The sequence below is a fragment of the Elephas maximus genome, chromosome 16 (assembly GCF_024166365.1).
Source record: "Elephas maximus indicus isolate mEleMax1 chromosome 16, mEleMax1 primary haplotype, whole genome shotgun sequence".
Taxonomy (NCBI): Eukaryota; Metazoa; Chordata; class Mammalia; order Proboscidea; family Elephantidae; genus Elephas; species Elephas maximus.
In genome coordinates this window covers 38,065,495-38,086,661 of record NC_064834.1, presented here as the reverse complement: position 1 = coordinate 38,086,661, position 21,167 = coordinate 38,065,495, and the positions used below count along the sequence as shown (strand labels likewise).

Sequence of the window (21,167 nt, the reverse complement as noted above, 5' to 3'; positions counted from 1 at the left end):
TATAAGGTGGAATTGACGCAACAGCACCTAATAACATCATCTAATGATGCTGAGCATCTCTTCTTGTGCTTTCTTATTTGCCATCATGTATCTTCTTGGTGAAGAGTCTGTTCAGACCTTTGCCCCTTTTAAAAATTGTGTTATTTGTCTCAGTATTACTGAGTGGAGGGACCAATCTCTAGAAAAAAAACATCATGCTTGGTAAGGCAGAGGGTCAGTGAAAACAAGGGAGATCCTCAACAAGATGGATTGACACAGAGGCTACAACAACGGGCTCAAACATAAGGGTTTTGAGGATGGCGCACATCCAGGCCATATTTTGACCTAAGGGTACCTAATGATGACAAAGTTCTTTATATATTCTGGATTCAAGTCCTTAATCACATACACGTTTTGTCTTTTTATTTTATTAATAGTATCTTTTGAAGTACAATTTTTAATTTTGATGAAGTCTGTCTTTTTTTTTTTTAAGGATCACGTTTTTGGTGCCATATCTAAGGAATGTTTGCCTATCTCAAGGTTACGAAGATTTACTCCTAAGTTTTCTAATAGTTTTAGAGTTTAGCTGTGATATTTAGGTCATTGGTTCTATATTTTTTTCTAGATGTCTTATAGTTTTATGCTTTACATTTAAATATATGACCCATGTTTATATAGTGTGAAGAAAGGGTCTAGGTGTCATTATTTTTCACACATGGATAAACAATTGTTCCAGCACCATATGCTAAAAAGACTATCCTTTTCCCTGCCATCTTTACTGAATAGCAATTGACCATATGCACGTGAGTTTATTTCTGAACTCTATTCCATTGACCTATTTGTCAATCACCATAACTTTATAGTACGGTTTGAAGTCAGACAGTGTAAGTCTTTTTGGTCTCTTCAAAATTTTTTTAGCTCTTCTAGGTCCTTTACATTCCCATAAATTTTAGAATTAGCTTGTCATTTTCTACAAAGAAATCTGCTGGGATTTTGATAGGGATTACACTCTATAGATCAATTTAGGTCTTCCAATCCATAAAGATGGTATATTTCTCCATTTATCTGGGTCCCCATTAATTTCTCTCTGCAATGTTTTGTAGTTTTCAGTGTACAGAATACTCATATTTAATACACCAATGATAAACTTCTTACTTAAGCTTTAAGTCTGGGATCAAACTATAACTGCAAACCTTGCAAATGTTACTTCCGTTTGACACAATTTTAAGTTTACTATGCTTCCCATCCAACAATGAAATGAATAAGAAACAAACAGTAAAGATGTGTCATCTCATAAAGTCTAAAGGCTATAAGTCATTTATAAACTAAGCAGGAAGAAAGTTATCTCCCGTCTCAACGAAGGTACTTGCCTAAACTGAAAACCACACAAAAGTTTTTGGTAGCAGCTTTTCTTATCTAACTTCCATCAAAAAAATTTCATAAACTAGAATCATATCCATAAATTAAAAATTTCTCTCTACATAAATTAGCACCAGAAACACAACATAATACATCACCCCTAGTCTTTCTGTCTAAATCTTGATAAAATGATTTCTGTCTCCAACTATAACTATGTAAGTTTTTGTGGAGGCGTATCTTTCAAATAAAATGGGGGTTGAGGTTCTATCAAAGGTTCAAATTATGAAAAGTTTAAAACCAAAAACTTGAAAAGTATGAAAGTAACAAAGGTTTTTTTATGAGAAACTCTCTTCTAAATTTAAAAATTTTGCACATTCCTACCAGGAACTATGTATAAGAAAGTTCATAATTACACTATTTATAACAGCAAAAAATAGAAACTACCAAATGTCCATTAACAAGAGTTTAAAAAAAAAAAAAAAGCCAAACCAGTTGCCATGGAGTTGATTCCAACTTATGGCTACTCCCTGTGTGTCAGAGCTGAACTGTGCCCCATAGGGGTTTCAGTGGCTGATTTTGCAGAAGATCACCAGGCCTTTCTTTCATGGTGCCTCAGGGTAGATTTAGACCTCCAGCCTCCTGGTTAGCAGCTGATCCTGTTAACTGTTTGCATCACCAAAGGACTCCATTGGTAAGAACAGACGGTATAAATTTTGGTATATTCACACTATCAAATATCGTATTGTGGCAAAAATGAATGAACTATATTCAACAAAATAAATATTATAAACATGATGTTGAGGGTAAAAAAACCTCAGAAGGCAGCAAGCAGTATGAGTCTAAGTAAAACCAAACTTTGTCTAGGCACACATGCATTCATGGTTGAAATTATTTTTTAAGAGGCAAGGGGATGATAAACACAAAATTCAGAGTAGTTGTTACTCAGAATAGGAGGTGTGGAGGGAGCAGGAGGCAGGATAATAGAACAGGTGAGGAACGTGTAAATAAATTCAAGTTATTAGTAATGTTCTAGTTCTTACACTGAGTGCAGAGTTCGTATGCTTTATCACTTACATACATGTTATATAATTCTTTGGTGTCAAGTATTATTTTAAAAAACCCAATCATTACACAACATTTTTTTAGAAGCTTAATTGGGCATTCAAAATGTACAATCCTTTTCTAAGTTTTTACCTTTGTTTCTGCTCAACTGCTTTGTCCAAATGCTGAAAGATATCCTCAAACAGGATGCAGCTGGATCGACTATTAATAGTATAACCATATCCTCTTTTCCAATACTGTTTCAGATCATTTAAATACTCTAAAACCTGAAAATAAGAATTTAAAAAATCATTTCTAATACATGTTGATTAATATAACATATTCCCTGATTTGGAAACCCTGGTGGTGTACTGGTTAAGTGCTACAGCTGCTAACCAAGAGGTCGGCAGTTCAAATCCACCAGGCGTTCCTTGGAAACTCCATGGAGTTCTACCCTGTCCTATCCGGTCGCTGGGAGTCAGAATTGACTCGGCGGCAGTGGGTGGGTATTCCCTGATTTAAAGATTGTCTCAGAAAAGTTACATTGTGTAATTACCATTCTGCCAAAGTATAGTCGAAGCCCAGCATTCACAGATGTTATTCTCGTCATTTACAGGATTTCAGAGTTGGCCCCAAAGATCCTTGACAAGCAGAGACTTATGCTGAGTCACAAATCTGCATCATGGGTATGTAGAGGCAGATGTGCAAGAGCAATTTAGTAAATACGCACAGCCATTAATCAGTATCCATGACAGTTCAGACAGGGGACTGAGAATATGTACTCACCTCCCCTTTCTTCTAAAATTCTATAAAGATGATAGCAAAGACGTCTCAGAAGAAAAAAAAAAAAAAAGATGCATGCAGAAGGATACCCATTATAGCAAAAGAAAGATGTCAACCATGGATCAGGCATTTTTAAGAATTTTTGGAAGAGAGAAACCAAATAGAGAATAATTGGCTTTGGTATTTTATCACACCAAGGAGATGGGAAAATAAGTACTGTTGGAAGGACTGTATATTGGTATAGACACTCTAGAAGGCAAACTGGCAAAATCCATAATGCATAAACTCTATGGCCCATGTATTTTCATTTCTTGTGAAGTCATATTCACAGAGAAAACACAAGGGAGAATGCACAAAAATGTCCTAAAGCAGCACTCCCTAGAGGAAACAAACAGAAAAGTCCTGTTACACCCCCATCATTAGGTAAATGGTTAAACTGGGTTGTACAAGTGTTACGGAATTCCGTAAGCCAGGTGCCGCCAGGTCGATTCTGACCACGGCAACTCCACGCATGTCAGAGCAGAGCTGTGCTCCACAGGGCTTTCAAGGGCTGATTTTTTGGAAGTAGATCACTAGGACTTTCTTCCAAGCCACCTCTGGGCAGATTCAAATCTCCAAACCTCTACCTAGCAACTGAGTGCATTAAGTGTTTGCACCACCAAAATCTGTTGCTGTCAAGTCGATTCTGACTCATAGCAACTCTGCAGGATAGAGCAGAGCTACCCCACAGCGTTTCCAAGGAGTGGCTGGTGGATTCAAACTGCCAACCTTTCGGTTAACAGCTAAGTTCTTGACCACTGCGCCACCAGAGCACAACCCAAGGACTATGCAATTATTAAAAAGTTCTGTATTGTGGATCTGCATGTACTGACATGGGACGATCTCTAAGACACACAACTGAATGAAAAATGCAGGTAAGAATAGCAAATACAGTATGATACCATCTATTACCAAAACACACATACATATACAAATACACATCACACCCTTTCTATTTCTCAGGACAACATGGATGTCAAGTAAAAGCATAGAAAACACTTTAGAAGGTGAACATCACACTGACAGCAGCAGTTAGATTCTGCAGAAGGGTCTGGAACTGGAGCTGATGATTAAGGAATCCTTTATCTGAATGATGAACTTTGTACTCATGTATCATTTGATCAGACAGACACCAAAACTTGAGGACTAAAACCTTCAACGCAAACTGCATAGAACACTATGCAGTAGTTTTGAGTCTTTCTTCTTCAAGGAGTCCTCAGAGAAACTAAGCGCATGCCACAATCAATTTAAAAGGAGTGGGACAGTGCCATATACTAAAAACAAAACTGGAAGTGTATTAAAGAGGCAATTAAAATAAGAAGTTAGCAAAAGATCTCCAATCTTTGTTAGCAAATTACTTGGCTGAAGGCTGCGGGGACCACGGTCTCATGGAACATCTAGCTCAAATGGCATAACATAGTTTATAAAGAAAATGTTCTACATTCTACTTTGGTGAGTAGTGTTTTGAGGTTTTAAAAGCTGTGAGCAGTCATCTAAGATACTCCACTGGTCCCACCCCATCTGGAACAAGGAAGAATGGAGAAAACCAAAGATACAAGGGAAAGGTTAGTCCTTTGGACTGATGACCACAACTACCACAGCCTCCACCAGAACGAGTCCAGTACAACTAGATGGTGCCCAGCTGCCACCACCAACTTCTCTGAGAGGGATCACAACAGAGGGTCCTGGGCAGAGCTGGAGAAAAATGTAGAACAAAATTCTAACTTATAAAAAAAAGACCAGACTTACTGGCCTGACAGGGACTGGAGAAACTCTGAGAGTATGGCCCCTGGACACCCTTTTAGCTCAGTACTGAAGTCACTCCTGAGGTTTACCTTTCAGCCAAAGATTAGACAGGCCCATAAAACAAAATGAGACTAAAGGGGCACACCAGCCCAGGGGCAAGGACTAGAAGGCAGGAGGGGACAGGAAAGCTGGTAATAAGGAACCCAAGGTTGAGAAAGGGAGAGTGTTGGCATGTCATGGGGTTGGTAACCAATGTCATAAAACAATACGTATACTGTTTAATGAGAAGCTAGTTTGTTCTGTAAACCTTAAAGTACAAAAAAAAGTTAGCAAAAGGAACAAAATAAGCATTAAAAATTTTTTTATAAAAGAATTAAAATGAAGGGGAGTACGAAAAACATTAGAGTCTGCCAAATCTATTCAAGAAATAAGAGAAAATAATATAATTAAAAAATAAATAACTGGAGATTTAACAAAAATCACATATGCACACTATTAAAACTTTTTATCAAAAAACTTTAAAATGTAAATGAAATGGATGATTTTTCTAGGAAAATAAGTTACAAAAATTGACTCAAAAAATTTGAATATAAAAATAACCATAAAGTTTCGGGTCTACCTAAAAAGATACCTGGTTTTAAGCATCTGAGTTCTACCAAACCTTCAAAGAAAAGTTAGTTCTTAATATTTAAACTGTTCCAGGACACGGAAAAAGCTTCTTATTTTAAGAGACCAACAGAACCATGTTACTAAAACTGAACAAAGGAAGCACAAAGAAAAGAGGTGAAGGTAGAAAATTACAGACCAGTTGCAGAGCTATGAAATACTTTTGTGTGTGGCCCTTCTAGCCATGGTCTTGTAACTCCCACCCAGGTGACTGGGCAGGACTGTGTGATATGGTAATTGTGGCCCACCAGGGGGATTGGTCAGTTTTGCCTTAAAAGGGAGCCAATTCCAGAGCAGAGAGGAGAACCCCAGTATCACCAAGGAAGAACAGCCAGGAGCGAGCACGTCCTTTGGACCTGGGATCCCTGTGCTGAGAAGCTCTTGGACTCAAGAGACAGAAAGCGAGCTGTAACCTTGAAGACAGTAAGAAACAGCAGTACGAGAGACCTGGCAGCAGGAGACGGTGTGGTAGGCTTCCCGGCCCAGGGAGAAAGAAAGCCGAGGGCCTCTGGGCAGAGACTGAGGGCCAGGGAGAGGTGTACCTGCAAGTACGGCTGGGAGGAGGCTATCCTGAGGGAAGAACTGTATCCTGAGTGTTTCTGAGCCTGAATTATAACTGTTACTTCCCTAATAAATCCCATAATCGTGAATGTGATCTGTGAGTTGTGTGTGTCTGTTTTAATGAATTACTGAACTCAACAGAGAAGTAGAGAGGCTGGGAGAGATGGTTGGTGTCAGAATTGGTAAAGATGGCAGAAAGAGGAGGCATGTCTAACCTCCGCCTCATAGGAATCAGGGCTGTTGATCTCAATTCTCCTTCTCCCTTGTGAAGTTAGAGGAGGTCAGACATGCCCCCATGCTGTTTTCACACTAGTGCATTCTAAGACAGAATCTCTTACCTTCACCCACTAAATGCCAATTGTGACCTCAATCACTGTTACAAAGAAAAATACCCCCTTACATTTCTAGTCCTCACAAAGAAAGAAAAGTAGGGTGAGGGTCAGTACTATACCATTCACAAATGAGAGCCACTATACACATGATTTATTGAATCTGAAATAAAATTCACTATACATATGATTTATTGAATCTGAAATAAAATTCAGCAGTATATTGAAGAATATACCATCTGCTATGAAGTAACAGGTATCAACCATGCCCTTCTGCCATAAACAACTAGAAAACTGGACAAACTATATAAAACAAATGTTTCAGCACTGGATAAGCAATGAACTGTGATCACTGAAAGAAAGGAAAGAGTGGACCCTACAACTGCCCAGCTTCCTGCCTAGAGGCACTTTCAAACTGTGGCACAAGAAAGGGATCCCAAGCAGAGCACAGCAGTCTCACAGAGTTGAAGAGTCAGAGCTCAGAGTTTGGAAAGGCTTTCGGGACTGGAATTAAAAGGGGAGAGTATCAGAAAGAAGAAGTTACACAAAAAAGAGCTCCAGAAATCTGTGAGGTTTCCTTGAGTCTGTTGCTGAACGCTACTGGAGAGCTGTAATCTGAACAAGACCTTCCATAAGGCTGGAAGATATTCAAGTTCCAAGTAACCTAAATCTGCCAGTTTGAAATTTCAAAATAAGCTGAGGAAAAAAAAAAAAGGAGAGCAACACATGGAACTCATTAGCAATGAGATAAAAGGGTAATCCCCAAAAAAAGAAAAGGAAGGAAAAGAAAGATAAGTGATATAGAATCTTAGAGCTCTAGGGGTTGTTCTTGAGTTATCTAATCAAGTCCTATCACTTAAGAGATGTGGAGATCAAGGCATAGAAAGATTAAGTGTTACCTGAACCCAGATCTTGACTTGCAGGGCTTTTACAGTACAGTGTATCTAACTACACCCCAGCAGAGAAAGCAAAGATGCACAAAATGCATGAATAAAATGTTTGAAGTGAGAGTGATTCAACAAAGGAAAAGAGAGGGAAGTACAAGTAGGTGATGGAGAATGAATAAACAGAGGCTGGTTATGATGTGAGATGTTATTTTCACTGAAGGGAAAGCATTCTGCACTTAAACCAGGGGTTGTCAACTGTCAGAATAGAAAAGGGGAGGATGGCAGGTAGCCTGTAAATCACCTCACACATTCTACCAAGAAGAATAACCTGGGCTAATAAGTTCCTCAATTAAAATGTAAATTTCCCTTTTGCAAAATATCCATCGGTTATTTGCACAATAGTGAAAATTACTTTAATTACGTTTATTAGCTTTTTTTCAATAGGAAAGGAATCTGGATGGTGAGGAAAGGGAAGTGAGGTAATTTTGATGTAGGTGTATGGTGACCATGGAGCCCTGGTGGCACAGTGGTTAAGAGCTCGGCTGCTAACCAAAATGTTGGCAGTTCAAATCCATCAGGCACTGTGGAAACGCTATGGTGCAGCTCTACTCTGTCCTGTAGGGTCACTATGAGTCAGCATCGACTGAATGGCAACAGGTTTGTTTTGTTTTGCTTTGACATGGTGACCATAAGTCTCAGTTTATACCTGTACAGGTATAACTATTAACAGTACCCCTGTCATTATCCTAATTTGGAAGATAATAATATGGTCATCCTAGGCACAGGGCACTTCAAGGGTATGCCAGAAAGTTTCTGAAGTGGTGAGTTATGGATAATTAAAAGAAGAAGAGTAAGATACTAGGTACTTGGACAGAGGAAAATGGTAGGTCACCAGGGAGTGACTGAGGAGCAGAGAAAACGGAAATACAATAAGCCTAATTACTACTGGTGCTCGGCATCCTAGAACATCAATTCATTGAGGGCCTTTTCCCTGTTTCCCAATTCACCTCTGATCCCCACCCCTACCCTGGCACAATACCACGGAACAACATGCTATCTACCTTTGATCTGGTTGCTGGTCACTTAAGTCTTTAAGTAACAATACAAATCATTCGTTTACCTTCAAATGTACATTAGCTCTCAGTTTAAAAGGCTGCTTGAAACCCTTGTGGCATAGTAGCTAAGTGCCACGGCTGCTAACCAAAAGGTTGGCAGTTCAAATCCACCAGGCGCTCCTTGAAAACCCTATGGGGCAGTTCTACCCTGTCCTATAGGTTGCTACGAGTCAGAATCGACTCAATGACAATGGCTTTTTTAGAATCAGGCAAACAGTATACTTCTTTTCAAAATCTAAGATTAAATTTTGAAATAATTTATTTTCACAAGGAATACCAAAGTTTTTACATGTATGCAAGTGGTGACTATGGTTTCAGAAGTCTGTGTTTCTGAAAGACCTATAGTACACCCATCCACCGGAATGTTACCCTATGCTGCTACCTACAATGCTTAAGAAAACAATTAACACTCTTTTACCCACCTCTCTGGCTCCCAACACCCCAAAATTGACCAGAATTTACCTCCCTTCATAGGCCCTGACTACTTTTCTCTTTCAAGAATCTAAAAGTCAACAAAGGAGTGATATGAGTAAAGAAAAAAAAGGGGAATGTGAAATGGGAAGATAGAAATTGTAGGTGAATTACTGCCCATTACCAGGTGGAATGCAGAACTTAATTTCTTATTAAAACTGTTACAAAGTAAAGAGTTAAGTCTTTGGAAAAATCATTTATCCTATTCTCTGAGTTTTGACTTCCTATAAAAATTAGAGTTTGGATTATATTAGTTCCACAGTCCCTACAGGTAGTAAGATTTGATGATGGGTTAAATAGGCTTTTAACCAGGTTGGACTCAGAAACTGAATCACCATGAAAACATGTTTTCCAGAGTTTTATGAACCCAATTTACAAGTTAGATGGGACCTAGTTGAACAATTCATCTCTCTTTAAGGAAAATTATAAGTTAGTCACAAGACAGTTAATGTTCTTTACTTTGCTTGTTTTCTGAAAAGCTGCTTCAAGTTACCAAAAAAAAAAAGGCAGAGAAACTGTAAATACCTACCTTTGCATCATCTATGTCAAAAACATCGCACCAAGGAGAGTTAATGTCTTTAATTGCCAGGTCAAATGAACAGGTGAAAAAAGCTACCTGAATTAAATCTGAAAACAAAACAAAGAAAGGTAAATTTTGGGGGGTTACTATTTTCTGCAATTTTTCCCCAAAGGCGAAATATCTATAGAATGCCATGAGCAGCACAACTGAAGAAACTGGCTGTGTATATTCTGGAGAATTCGGTTTCTGAATAGCTATCTGAGAACGAAGACACGCTCTGTATAATCCAAAGGGGTGGAACTGGAACTGCCAGGAAGACCAGCGAGGAGGGTTTTAGGCCAATGAAACAAAGAAACTTTCTCTGTAAAACATTAACTTTATTTTCTGCTTTTAAAAGTAATATATTTGTTAAAAGCATGGTTGCCTATCAAATCCAAAACAGAGTTTACTCCAAGGACTTGTCTATGTAGAACATAATTCGATTTTGTTAATCTGGGGGATGGAAGATAAAGTTATAAAATGTTTTAGTACCCACCTTCAAAATTGGAAATAACCGATTATATTTATTGAACTTTTTTTAAAAAAAACTATACCCGCCATTCATACTATATTAAGGAGAAAAGAGTACAGAGAAGATGTAAAAGGGGAGAGAAGATGACTGCAAGAGATCAAAAGAGAAGAAGGGGCAGAGAAAGTGAGGGGTCAGGAGGAAGATGAAAGAATTGTGGAGAGGAACAAAGAGGGAAAAAACAAAAGAGGGAAAGAAAGGCTGGTAACAGCATCAGCTTTTCAAATCTAGCTGCTCAATGGGACAGCGGGATTCAGAAAGAGTTATTTGAGATTTTTTTCACTGCCAGACAGCTGATTAGATTTAGATAACTATGGGTTTTGAGGAACAGGGACAAGGGAAAGGGTACTTGGCCTACAAAATACTCTCTGTCAGTAGGTGGCACAGTGGTTAAGCTGCTAACCAAAAAGTCAACCATTCGAATCCACCAGCCACTCCTTGGAAACCCTATGGGGCAGTTCTACTCTGCCCTACAGGGTTGCTATGAGTCAGAATTGACTCGATGGCAACGGCTTTTTTTTTTCTTTTCTGGTATAGTCAGTTGTGAGTGAGATGATTTTTATTGCTACAATAAAAGAGAAGAAGTCAACGCAAAGGTTGCTTCCACTGCTTTTTCTTTCACTTCACTGCCTTTCAGTTTCCCTAGGGTAACTGGAACCAATTACATCCTTTGTGTGCTAATGTTGAGTTTAAAGAATTCCCCTGAAGCAGTATATGGTATAAAAACATTTTATTGGGAATATACACAAAAGCACTTTGAACACTTTGCTTATATAAATGTATGGTTTCATAAACCCAATATCTAATATAGTGCCTTGTAAGTACCCTACGTGTTTGATGAAAGCACCTGGCTCATTCACACTCAAAGCTCTAGTTTCACAACTATAAAAGTCTGCCCAAATCATCTATTTTTTAACTGGAGGGAGGTTGACTTAAAAAAAAAAAAAAAATCACCAAACAATTCTGCAAGGTAGTACTATCCAAACCAACTCATAGTGAGTCGATTCCAACTCATAGCGACCCTATAGGACAGAGCTGAACTGCCCCGTAGGGTTTTGACGGAGCAACTGGTGGATTCGAACTGCAGACCTTTTGGTTAGCAGCTGAGCTCTTAACCACTACACCGCCAGTACTATAGGAGGAAAAAAAGCATGAGATGAAGACTGATGCTAAGACCTGACTCTGCCACTAATCATAATGACTAATTATCCTGGACAAGTCATTCTAGGCTCTCTGGGTCTTAATTTTCCCACCTACAAAATAAATTTGACAAATAATCTTTCTTGACAAGTTATGGGTCTGGCCCATCTACTGTAATGCTTCTGACTTCTTGGTCAATCTTTTGGAACTTTAGATGGATTAGAGTTTTAAACATTAAAAAAAGGAAAACATAGGAAAAATGTAATAATCTTGGGGCTATAGAGATATACTTAGGCAAAATACAACACTCAGAAGCCATAATGAAAAGACAGATGGCTACATAAAAAGTGTAAACTTCTGTACAATAGCATCATAAACAAACTTAAAAGATAAGCAACAGATTAAGAGAAAATGTTAGCAACATATAGCAGGCAAAGGATTAGTCCTTTGTCAGGTAGAATTAATAAAGGATATATCATTAATATACCCAATAACAACATTTTAAATAATACAACAAAAATGTTGGGTTTTCCAAAGCATAAGATATAAAAAAATTACTCAGTATCTAGTACTGGAAGAAGATATGGGAAAATGAACATTCTCACATATGGTTGTTATAAATTTTTATTTGACTTTCAAAGAACAATTTGGAAGATGTCAAAATATAAAATATGCATGCTGGCTGCCCCAGGAATCCAACTTATAGTTGTCTACCTTATAGATAAACTCACAGATGCAAAAGACAGACTACAAGAATGTTCACTGCAGCATCATTTGAAAGAGTCAAAAATAAAGAAAAATCTTAGTAGAAAAATGATTAAAAAGAATCTGTAGTGTATTAACTCCAGTCCTTTCTGGCAGTAAAATTCAATAATGGGTTTAACTTTTGAACTGGGGTTGAACTAGAAACTGTAACATGTATCTTATGAAATAACACAGAATTTAAAAGATTGAAACAGATATTTTGTTAAGAAAAAATAATAAGCTGCAGGGAACTACATACAGCATGATCTCTCTATGTGAAAAAAAAAATTAAATAGCTAAAATGTTTATTGAACTGTTAACTATGTGCCAGGTACCATGCTAAATGTTTTGTATGAATTGACCTCATATAATCATCATCACAATCTTATGAGTCAGGTATAATTTCTATACCATTTTACAGATAAGGAAACTGAAACAGATATTAAGAAACTTGCCTAAGATCACAGAGTTAGTGAACATCACAGTAAAGTCAAGATTCAAACCCAGTCTACTTTCAGAATCTATGCTTTAACTACTCTGCTTATATTGCCTCCAAAAAGAAGTCGCTCTCAATTACTCCAACCGACTGGAAGAGGTCCATTAATAAAACTCAAATAATCCTTGCCTTTCAACTGAAGACTGAAAACAGTTTAAAAAACCAACTTCAACAATTTAAATGTGCACTAACAGGCGAATGGATAGACAGTGGTATGATTATACAACGGAATTCTGTATATAAAAATTTAACATAAAAAAGTAGAATTATACACATTAACCTAGATAAATAAAAAACACAAAGTTGAGTACACAGTTTGGTAACATTCTTATAAGTTAAAAAATCTATAAAACGATATCCCATTTGTATACAGAAACATAAATATAAAAACTGGAATGGGGATGACCTGAATGCTAAATTCATGATAAACGGTTACGCTTGGGACCATTAATTGCTCATATGTAAGTTTGAGTTGAAGCTGAAAAAAATTAGAACAAGTCCTTGAGAGCCAAAGTACAACTTTGAGTTATCCCACCTGAATTTAGAGACCATCTCAAGAATAGATTTGACACACTGAATACTAATGACCAAAGACAAGACAAGTTGTGGAAGGACATCATACATGAAGAAAGCAAGAGGTCATGAAAAAGACAGGAAAGAAAAAAAAGACCAAAACGGATGTCAGAAGAGACTCCGAAACTGGCTCTTAAACATCAAGTAGCTAAAGCAAACAGAAGATATGATAAAGTTAAAGAGCTAAACAGAAGATTTCATAGGGCTGCTCAAGAAGACAAACTAAAGTACTACAATGAAATGTGCAAACAACTGGAGTTAGAAAACCAAAAAGGAAGAACACTTTCTGCATTTTTGATGCTGAAAGAACTGAAGAAAATACTGAAGCATCAAGTTGTGATATTAAAGGATTCTATGGGCAAAATATTGAATGACACAGGAAGCATCAAAAGAAGATGGAAGGAATATACAAAGTCACTGTACCAAAAAGAACTGGTCGATGTTCACCATTTCAGGAGATAGCATATGATCGAGAACCTATGGTAATGAAGGAAAAAGTTCAAGTTGCACTGAAGACTTTAGCAAAAAAGAAGCCTCCAGGAATTGATGGAATACCAATTGAGATATTTCAACAAACTGATGTAATACTGCAAATGCTCACTCAGCTACGCCAAGAAACATGGAAGACAGCTACCCGGACAACCGACAGAGATCCATATTTCCGCCCATTCCAAAGAAAGGTGATCCAAAAGAATGTGTAAATTATTGAATATCGTTACTATCACACCAAGTAAAATTTTGCTGAAGATCACTCAAAAGCAACTGCAGCACGACATTGCCAGGGAACTGCCAGAAATTCAAAATGAATTCAGAAGAGGACGTGGAACTAGAGATACCATTGATGATGTCAGGTGGATCTTGGCTGAAAGCAGAGAATACCATAAAGATGTTTACCTGTGTTTTATGGACTATGCAAAGGCATTCAACTGTGTGGATCATAACGAATGACAGATAACACTGTGAAGAATGGGTATTTCAGAACATTTAATTGTGCTCACGAGGAACCTGTACATAGACTAACATGCAGTCGTTCATACAGAACAAGGGGATGCTCTGGGGTTTAACGTCAGGAAAGATGTGTGTCAGGGTTGTATCCTTTCACCATACTTACTCAATCTGTATGCTGAGCAAATAATCTGAGCAGCCAGACTATATGAAGAATACAGCATCAGGATTGGAGGAAGACTCATTAACTATCTGTGATACACAGATGATAAAATCTTGATTGCTGAAAGCGAAGAGGACTTGAAGTACTTACTGATGAAGATCAGAGACTTCAGTATGGATTACACCTTAACATAAAGAAAATAAAAATCCTCACAAACCAACCAATAAAGCAACATCATGATAAATAAAGAAAATACTGGATGTTGTCAAGAACTTCACTTTACTTGGATCCACAATCAATGCCACGGAAGCGGCAGTCAAGAAATCAAACAACATACTGACTGGGTAAGCCTCCTGCAAAAGACGTCTTTAAAGTGTTAAAAAGCAAAAATGTCACCTTCAGGACTAAGGTGCACCTGACTCCAACCATGGTATTTTCAATTGCCTCATACGCATGTGAAAGCTGGACAATGAATAAGGAAGACAAAAGAACTGATGCCTTTGAATTATGATGCTGAAGAAAAATATTAAATATACCATGGGCTGCCAGAAGAACAAACAAACTCGTCTTGGAAGAAGTACAGCCAGAATGCTCCTCAGAAGCGAGGATGGCAAGACTTTGTCCCACGTACTTTGGAGATGATATTAGGAGAGACCAGTCCCTAGAGAAGGCCTGGTAAAATAGGGGGTCAGTGAAAAAGAGGAAGACCCTCCACAAGATGGACTGACACAGTGGCTGCAACGATGGGCGCAAACATAGCAACAATTCTGAGGATGACGCTGGACCTGGCAGTGTTTCGTTCTGTTGTACACAGGGTCGGGGTATGAGTTGGACCTGATTCAATTCCACCTAACAACAACTGGGAAGAGAAGAATGAGATCCAGGACAGGGACCAAGTAACTTCAATTTATTTAAAGCAAGTAACTGAAGCATAATATTAAAATTCGACAAAACAAAGTTGTGGTGATATATGGTGTTTATTATTTAAATGTGTGAATTATTTCCCAATAAATTTTTAAAGCCCTACATGTGCCCCAAATGTACAGCCAGTTTGAGAAAAGAGAAAAAATTCAATTTCAAATGCTAATCTAGATATCTTCACTTTTTTAAATCCATATAAAGCATCCAGGATCCATGAATAAAGGATTCTAATTTACTTTCTTTCTTTTCCCAACATTTTCTACTTCTAGTCTTTTGATAACTGATTCACAAAATAATGAAATCCACCATCTCTGTATGTATATTTGCCAACATCTGCTCTATGGATTACAAATTCCTTGAAGGCAGGGGAAGTTTTTTTATTTTATTTTTTCTTAATTTCCCATTACTAGGTGACCACATGCCCTCGTTTTCTATCTGCTTTCCCAGTATAATTATTAATAACATCACTTTTCACTCTTAAAAGTGTCCCAGTAAGCCCAGACTTGCTGGCCTGACAGAGACTGGAGAAACCACGAATATGGCCCCAGACAATCTTTCAGCTCAGTAATGAGGCACTCCTGAGGCTCACCCTTCATCCAAAGATTGAACAGGCCCATGGAACAAAACAAGATGAAAGGGGCGCATCAGCCCTGGGGCAGGGACTGAAAGGCAGCAGGGAATAGGAAAGCTGTAATAGCGAACCCAGGGTTGAGAAGAGAGAGTGTTGACATGTCGTGGGGATGTTAACCAATGTCATAGAACAATGTGTGTACTACTGTTGGATGAGAAACTAGTTTGTTTTGCAAACCTTCATCTAAAGTACAATTTAAAAAAAGTATCCCAGTTTGGATAATAAATTGCACAGTCAGCCCATTCATATTTTAAGATTGACATGACTTCTCATTCATTCAACATTTCTAGGTGTAACGCCCTCGAAAAAAAAACGATGCTATCTTTTACTTTTAAAGAGCTTTCTCAAAATATTAACGTATACTTCCAAACTGCTTCCAAAACTAAATAATTATATATACATGATTTTTCATTTGTATCACGTTATGAAAAGAAAATTCAGAAAAGATAATTTTGGTTTTATAAATAATGCTTGAAGTTGAGGATTTATATACCCCTGTCCTTAAAGAGGAAACCCTGGTGGTGTAGAGGTTAAGAGCTATGGATGCTAACCAGAAGGTCGGCAGTTTATATCCACCAGTCGCTCCTTGGAAACCCTATCAGGCAGTTCTACTCTGACCTACAGGGTCGCTATGAGTTAGAATCGACTCAACAGCACTGGGCTTGGGTTCTTAAAAAAAAAAAAAAAAGCCAGAGCAAGAATCTTGTATATTAATTTACCTAAACTGAAGAAGAATATGAGTATAAAAATAGTAAGCATGAGATGTATAATTTTCTTGTCTTAGAACACATTAGTTTCTTAAGGTAAATTCAATTGTGGGCCTTTAAAAGGAATAACTTTGTTTCCTTATTTTTTTATTTTCAGAGTTCAAAAACCATTTAAACCAGAAGTTCAAATAGAAGATAATAGGCACATTACCTGCATTTAAATCATTTACTGGCACTTCTAAAGTAGCTGCAACTTTTTTTAAAATGCTCTGCATTTCTGGTCCAGTTTTGAAGGCTTCTACATGGTAAAGAGCCATAGCATTACTTTCCACTTCAGTTAAAAACTTCTTGCAATGATCAAAGAACCTCATTAGTTTATCATTAATCCTTGGAGGTCCACATTCCATGTCTGAAAGGAAAAAAAAAAAGGATACATATATTTTATATATGTACATATAATACACACACACAAGCACACACACATATACATGTGGCACAGTGGTTAAGAGCTCAGCTGCTAACCTAAAGGTCAGCAGTTCGAATCCACCAGCGGCTCCTTGGAAACTCTATGGGGCAGTTCTACTCTGTGCCATAGAGTCGCTATGAGCAGGGATAGACTCGACAGCAATGGGTCTGGTTTTATATGTAATCCACTGACATAGATAACAATTTGGAATTGTTGAAAATTTTGTTTCAAGTGTGACAAGGGATGCTAACAACCTATTCATTCGAATGCATAAAATAAGACATATCTATCAATGAAAACACAGGGCAAAATGATTCCCCATTTGTAATCACTGTGATGCATGAAAGAATATGCTAGGAAAAGACTAATGAAACAGAGTATCAAAGATAAAATGTGTTATTCCAATACTACACAATGAAAAAGGTAAATGAAATGACTTTTCTTTAAAGAAACCAAAAATAAACAGGAAAGTCAAAAAAGTGAGGGGAAAAAAATAGCTGTTATGTAAGTACTGTTTCTATTAAGCACAGAAAACTTGAGAAAGTAAACTAAAAATTAACAGTTTCTATGAGAAGGTGAGAGATAATTTTTTCTACTCTACACCAAAATCTAAATAGATTATTTTCTCAATTAACTTTCTCAACCCTGTGTTACTTGACAAAAATAATTTGCTTTGGACAAAAACTACTGACAACAGCACAAAATACATTAAATGTTTTAGGTCTACCGTATTTCATTGTTCTAGGTGCTTCTGATTTGGTTTATACTCTAACTGACGCTCCCAGATAACTTTTCATTTAGAATTCAACAAGGTACATTATTTCCCTAATTTGACAACAAAAATATATGGGTTTATACCATAAACCATTTGATAATCAATGCTTCAACTACTGGGGCACCTTTTAAGTTTTTCCAGGGTCATACACTAAACACACATCTCAATTATCATTTCTCCAATAATTTACCATGAAAAGAACACCAAATGTATCATTTCTGTATACAAAATGTGAGAAAACTGAAAGCAGTTATATCCATTTTGCTTTGGTTGTGTGTATTCAGTGCACCCTAAAATGGGTAATTCAGCCTACAGTAATCGCTAAATGTATTACAGTTCTTAAGACATTATCTTGACTAAGAAAATAAAAAAAAAAAATTTTTTTTTTTTTTTTTTATTAAGTGGCCTCAAAATATGATTGCCCACGTGGATCTGGATATTTCACCCTGTTGTAATCTAATTACTGCTACTCTTTCAACAAAGGGATTGTTCTGTTTCTATAAGAGTATAAAGTCCAATTCAGTGGCGTTTCTCAAAAGCCCAGATATACACAGCAGGCGAAACCATTGTCTATAGATAATAATGAAGTGGCTGGGCAAAAGGTTTAAACTCAGGCTAAAAATGGTGGGGGTGGACCTACCCTGACCTATTGTGATCCCTGGCTTTGTATTCCAAGCACATGTCAATTCTCATAATGCCACCTAAGGGTAAAAATTCATTCATCCCAGGAGGTCGCTTTGTGCTACACAGTGTATACTGTGCTAAATTAAAGTAAGTTCTGCTTTTAAAACTCAGTTAATTTAATAGATCTATGGGGAATTTTTGAAGTTCTCCGGGTCCTGCAAACAGTTTGTTCTTGGCTACTAATCACTGGGGAGAAAGTTCTGCCCGAAAGGCTTGGTGATCACTTCCCTAAAATTACAGCCACTGAAAACTCTATGGAGTTCACTTCTACTCTGAAACACATGGGGTCACCATGAGTCAGAATCAACTTGTCCACAATGGGTTTGGTTGTTTTTTTTTTTTTGTATGAGGAATTTTCATCCATATTAATGAAAAAATCTAGCTATAATTAAAAAACACAATTCAACAACTGGCTAAACAATTCAGTTAACTGAGTTACCCACAAAGCAGTAATATATGACACAGTCAAAGAAGGAACACCTTGGGGATGGCTGAACCACTTGAGAGAGGACGTTACTGAAGAGATGACAAACCAGTCTACCTCTAATTTGTTTTTCATTTGGGTTTTGAAACTAAGTGATGTTCCTCATCTCAACTCTGACTTTAAAATGAATTCTCAAGAAACCATTAACACTTGTCACCTTCTCTGGCACAAAAATACTATGTTTTTATTCTTACCAGGCACATCACAGGACAAGTGGAAACTGCAGAGTTTAATGGTTAAGAGAACAATCTCTGAATCGGATTACCTGAGTCCCTAATTAGCTGCATGAAACTGAACAATTATTTAATCTCCTCACCTATTAGGTAGGGAGGAAAATACCGTCTACCTCGGAGAGCTGTTGTGAGAATTTAATGAAATCAGTGTGAGATCATCTGTGACTATTAAAACATTCTCTGAGGGGAAAAAGCACTGTTCTGGAAAGAAGACTACCAGATCTGCACTTGACTCTAGTTCTCAAATAGTGAAGAACAATCAGCAAGGCTCAGCTTCTTCACCTGTGAAATAAAAGGACCGTATTAAATGATCTCTCAAATTTTGTTAATTCTTAACAGAATAAATTAGTAAGATATAGTCTGTGACCATGGACGACAGCTACCAGAACTCTACAGTACATACGAGAACAAAACCAAAGGAAAAAGCAGGGTAGTAAAGAAGACTTGAGAGCATCTGAAAAAGCTGGTAAGTAAAATAAAAACCCAGCTAGTATCAGAAGCAAAGCCTGAAGTACAAAGTTCTAGATTAAAAGAAAAAACAAGTGCACCCAACTGTACAACCAGCTATCAGGGGAGGGGGAATACGGACAGGCTGGCATTCTGGGGAGGCAATTCAATTTGGGAATTAAAGGTTAAAAATTGCAGGAGACGCCTGTCTCCCTTCTTGTTGGATCCTCAATATCTACTACAGTGCCCCCCACTAGCACAGTGCTAAATCCATACCTTATGAATAAATAAATGAATGGATATGTGAGAGGCAGCCTAGGCCTAATCATCCCGCGCCCTGGGAGGATGCTGCCCGAGAGGTGGTGGACTGGGGACACAGGGAGATGAGGACAGGCTGGGGGCCCAGGGAACCTGAACCGGTCGCCAGGTTATAGAGGGGCACTTAGGAGTGAGGGTCGCGACAGTGCTCGGGTCTGGCGGGTGGGCGGTCACCTGCGACGTCGGGCGGCGGCAGGCCGGGGTGGTAGTGCTGCCACAGTCCCTGCAGAAAGGCGGCGCCGCTGTCCACGCAGCGGTGCTTGGAGCTGGTGACCAGCCGCAAGCGGCCGAAATTCTCGGGGCAGAAGAGGGCTGGGAAGAGCGAGGCCAGGCGCAGCGCTAGCTGTCGCATGTCCTGCCGCCCTTTCTCCACCAGCTGCCCGTCCATCCAGTCCGCGTACCACAGCGGCCTGTCGGCCAGCGCAGCGCCCACGTCGCGGCCGCCGGTACCTCTGGGTCTGCCACCCCCCGGCCCGCGGGCCTGCAGCAGCCCATGCAGGTGCCGCAGCTTGCGGATCTGCTTGGCCGTCGGGTAGCGGGTGCCATGGCGGATGACGGCAACCAGCTGAATTGGCGTACAGGTCCCCTCCAGCAGCTCCGGGTCCCTCCGGGGTGCCTCGGGGTTCGGAAGCAGCCCGGGGTTGACGTCTTCGTAGCGGGTCTTGGTGCCGAAGTAGGGGCTAAGCGCTGAGGCCACGGGGTCCCCCGACTCCAGGAAGGAGCAGCGCCCCAGCGACGAGAGCAGCGCCGCAGCCAGGACCGCCGCGGGCGCTACTTGGGCCCTGAGGAGGCCGCACGGGCCGCGGAGCATCTTGTGGAGAAACCCCGGAGGGCGACGCTCGGGCTGCTGATGCCGCACTTCCGGCTCCGACAGGCAGGGGGCGGATCCGGAGGGCACTTCCGGCCGGAGCTCGGCCAGTGTGTTCCTTCCTGGTTGCCGGCGGTCGGGTTTTGAGGGGTCGTGGCGGCAGCCGGAGGGCTAAGGGAGCCAGCGGGAAACCCCGTGAAGTGTCCTAGACCTGTGGCTCAGGTGGAGGTTGCGCGGCTGGCCCCGAGGCGCCTCCCAGACCTGCGGTTCAGGTGGAGCTGGCGTCAGCTGACACCCCGTCCCGCTCCCTCCCCCGCGTTTTTCTTAGCTTCCGCCTCAGGGAGTGACTAAACAGGTCCCCTGCTTTTTAAATTTTGTGCGGTGTGTAAATGAAGCCTGAGGTAAGCCTTAGTGTACAAGGCTGCCGAAACAGGACGTCGTTGAACAGATTATCATCATCCTCGTTCTACTGTTTCTCGGAATGTAATCTCTGAACTAACCGCACCAAATCCACCTGAGGCCCTTGTCCAAAATGCAAAGACCTTTGCTCCAGGATGCCTCCTGAAGC

At 39.3% G+C, this 21,167-nt stretch overlaps 1 protein-coding gene across 2 annotated transcripts in view; it reads right to left on the bottom strand.

Moving 5' to 3' along the window:
* MINPP1 (multiple inositol-polyphosphate phosphatase 1) overlaps nucleotides 1-20,785 on the bottom strand; it is a 52,385-nt gene extending 31,600 nt beyond the window's left edge. Inside the window, exons 1-4 of one of the 2 annotated variants that reach the window (XM_049855369.1) lie at nucleotides 19,966-20,784; nucleotides 16,596-16,793; nucleotides 9,506-9,603; nucleotides 2,533-2,666 (exon numbers count right to left, since the gene is read on the bottom strand). In XM_049855369.1, coding sequence (XP_049711326.1) covers nucleotides 2,533-2,666; nucleotides 9,506-9,603; nucleotides 16,596-16,793; nucleotides 19,966-20,602 — 1,067 coding nt within the window. In that variant the 5' untranslated portion in view covers nucleotides 20,603-20,784. Of the gene's footprint in view, nucleotides 1-2,532; nucleotides 2,667-9,505; nucleotides 9,604-16,595; nucleotides 16,794-19,965 lie in introns of both variants that reach the window. The other variant, XM_049855370.1, reaches the window with a different exon arrangement.
* Nucleotides 20,786-21,167: the final 382 nt, after the last annotated feature.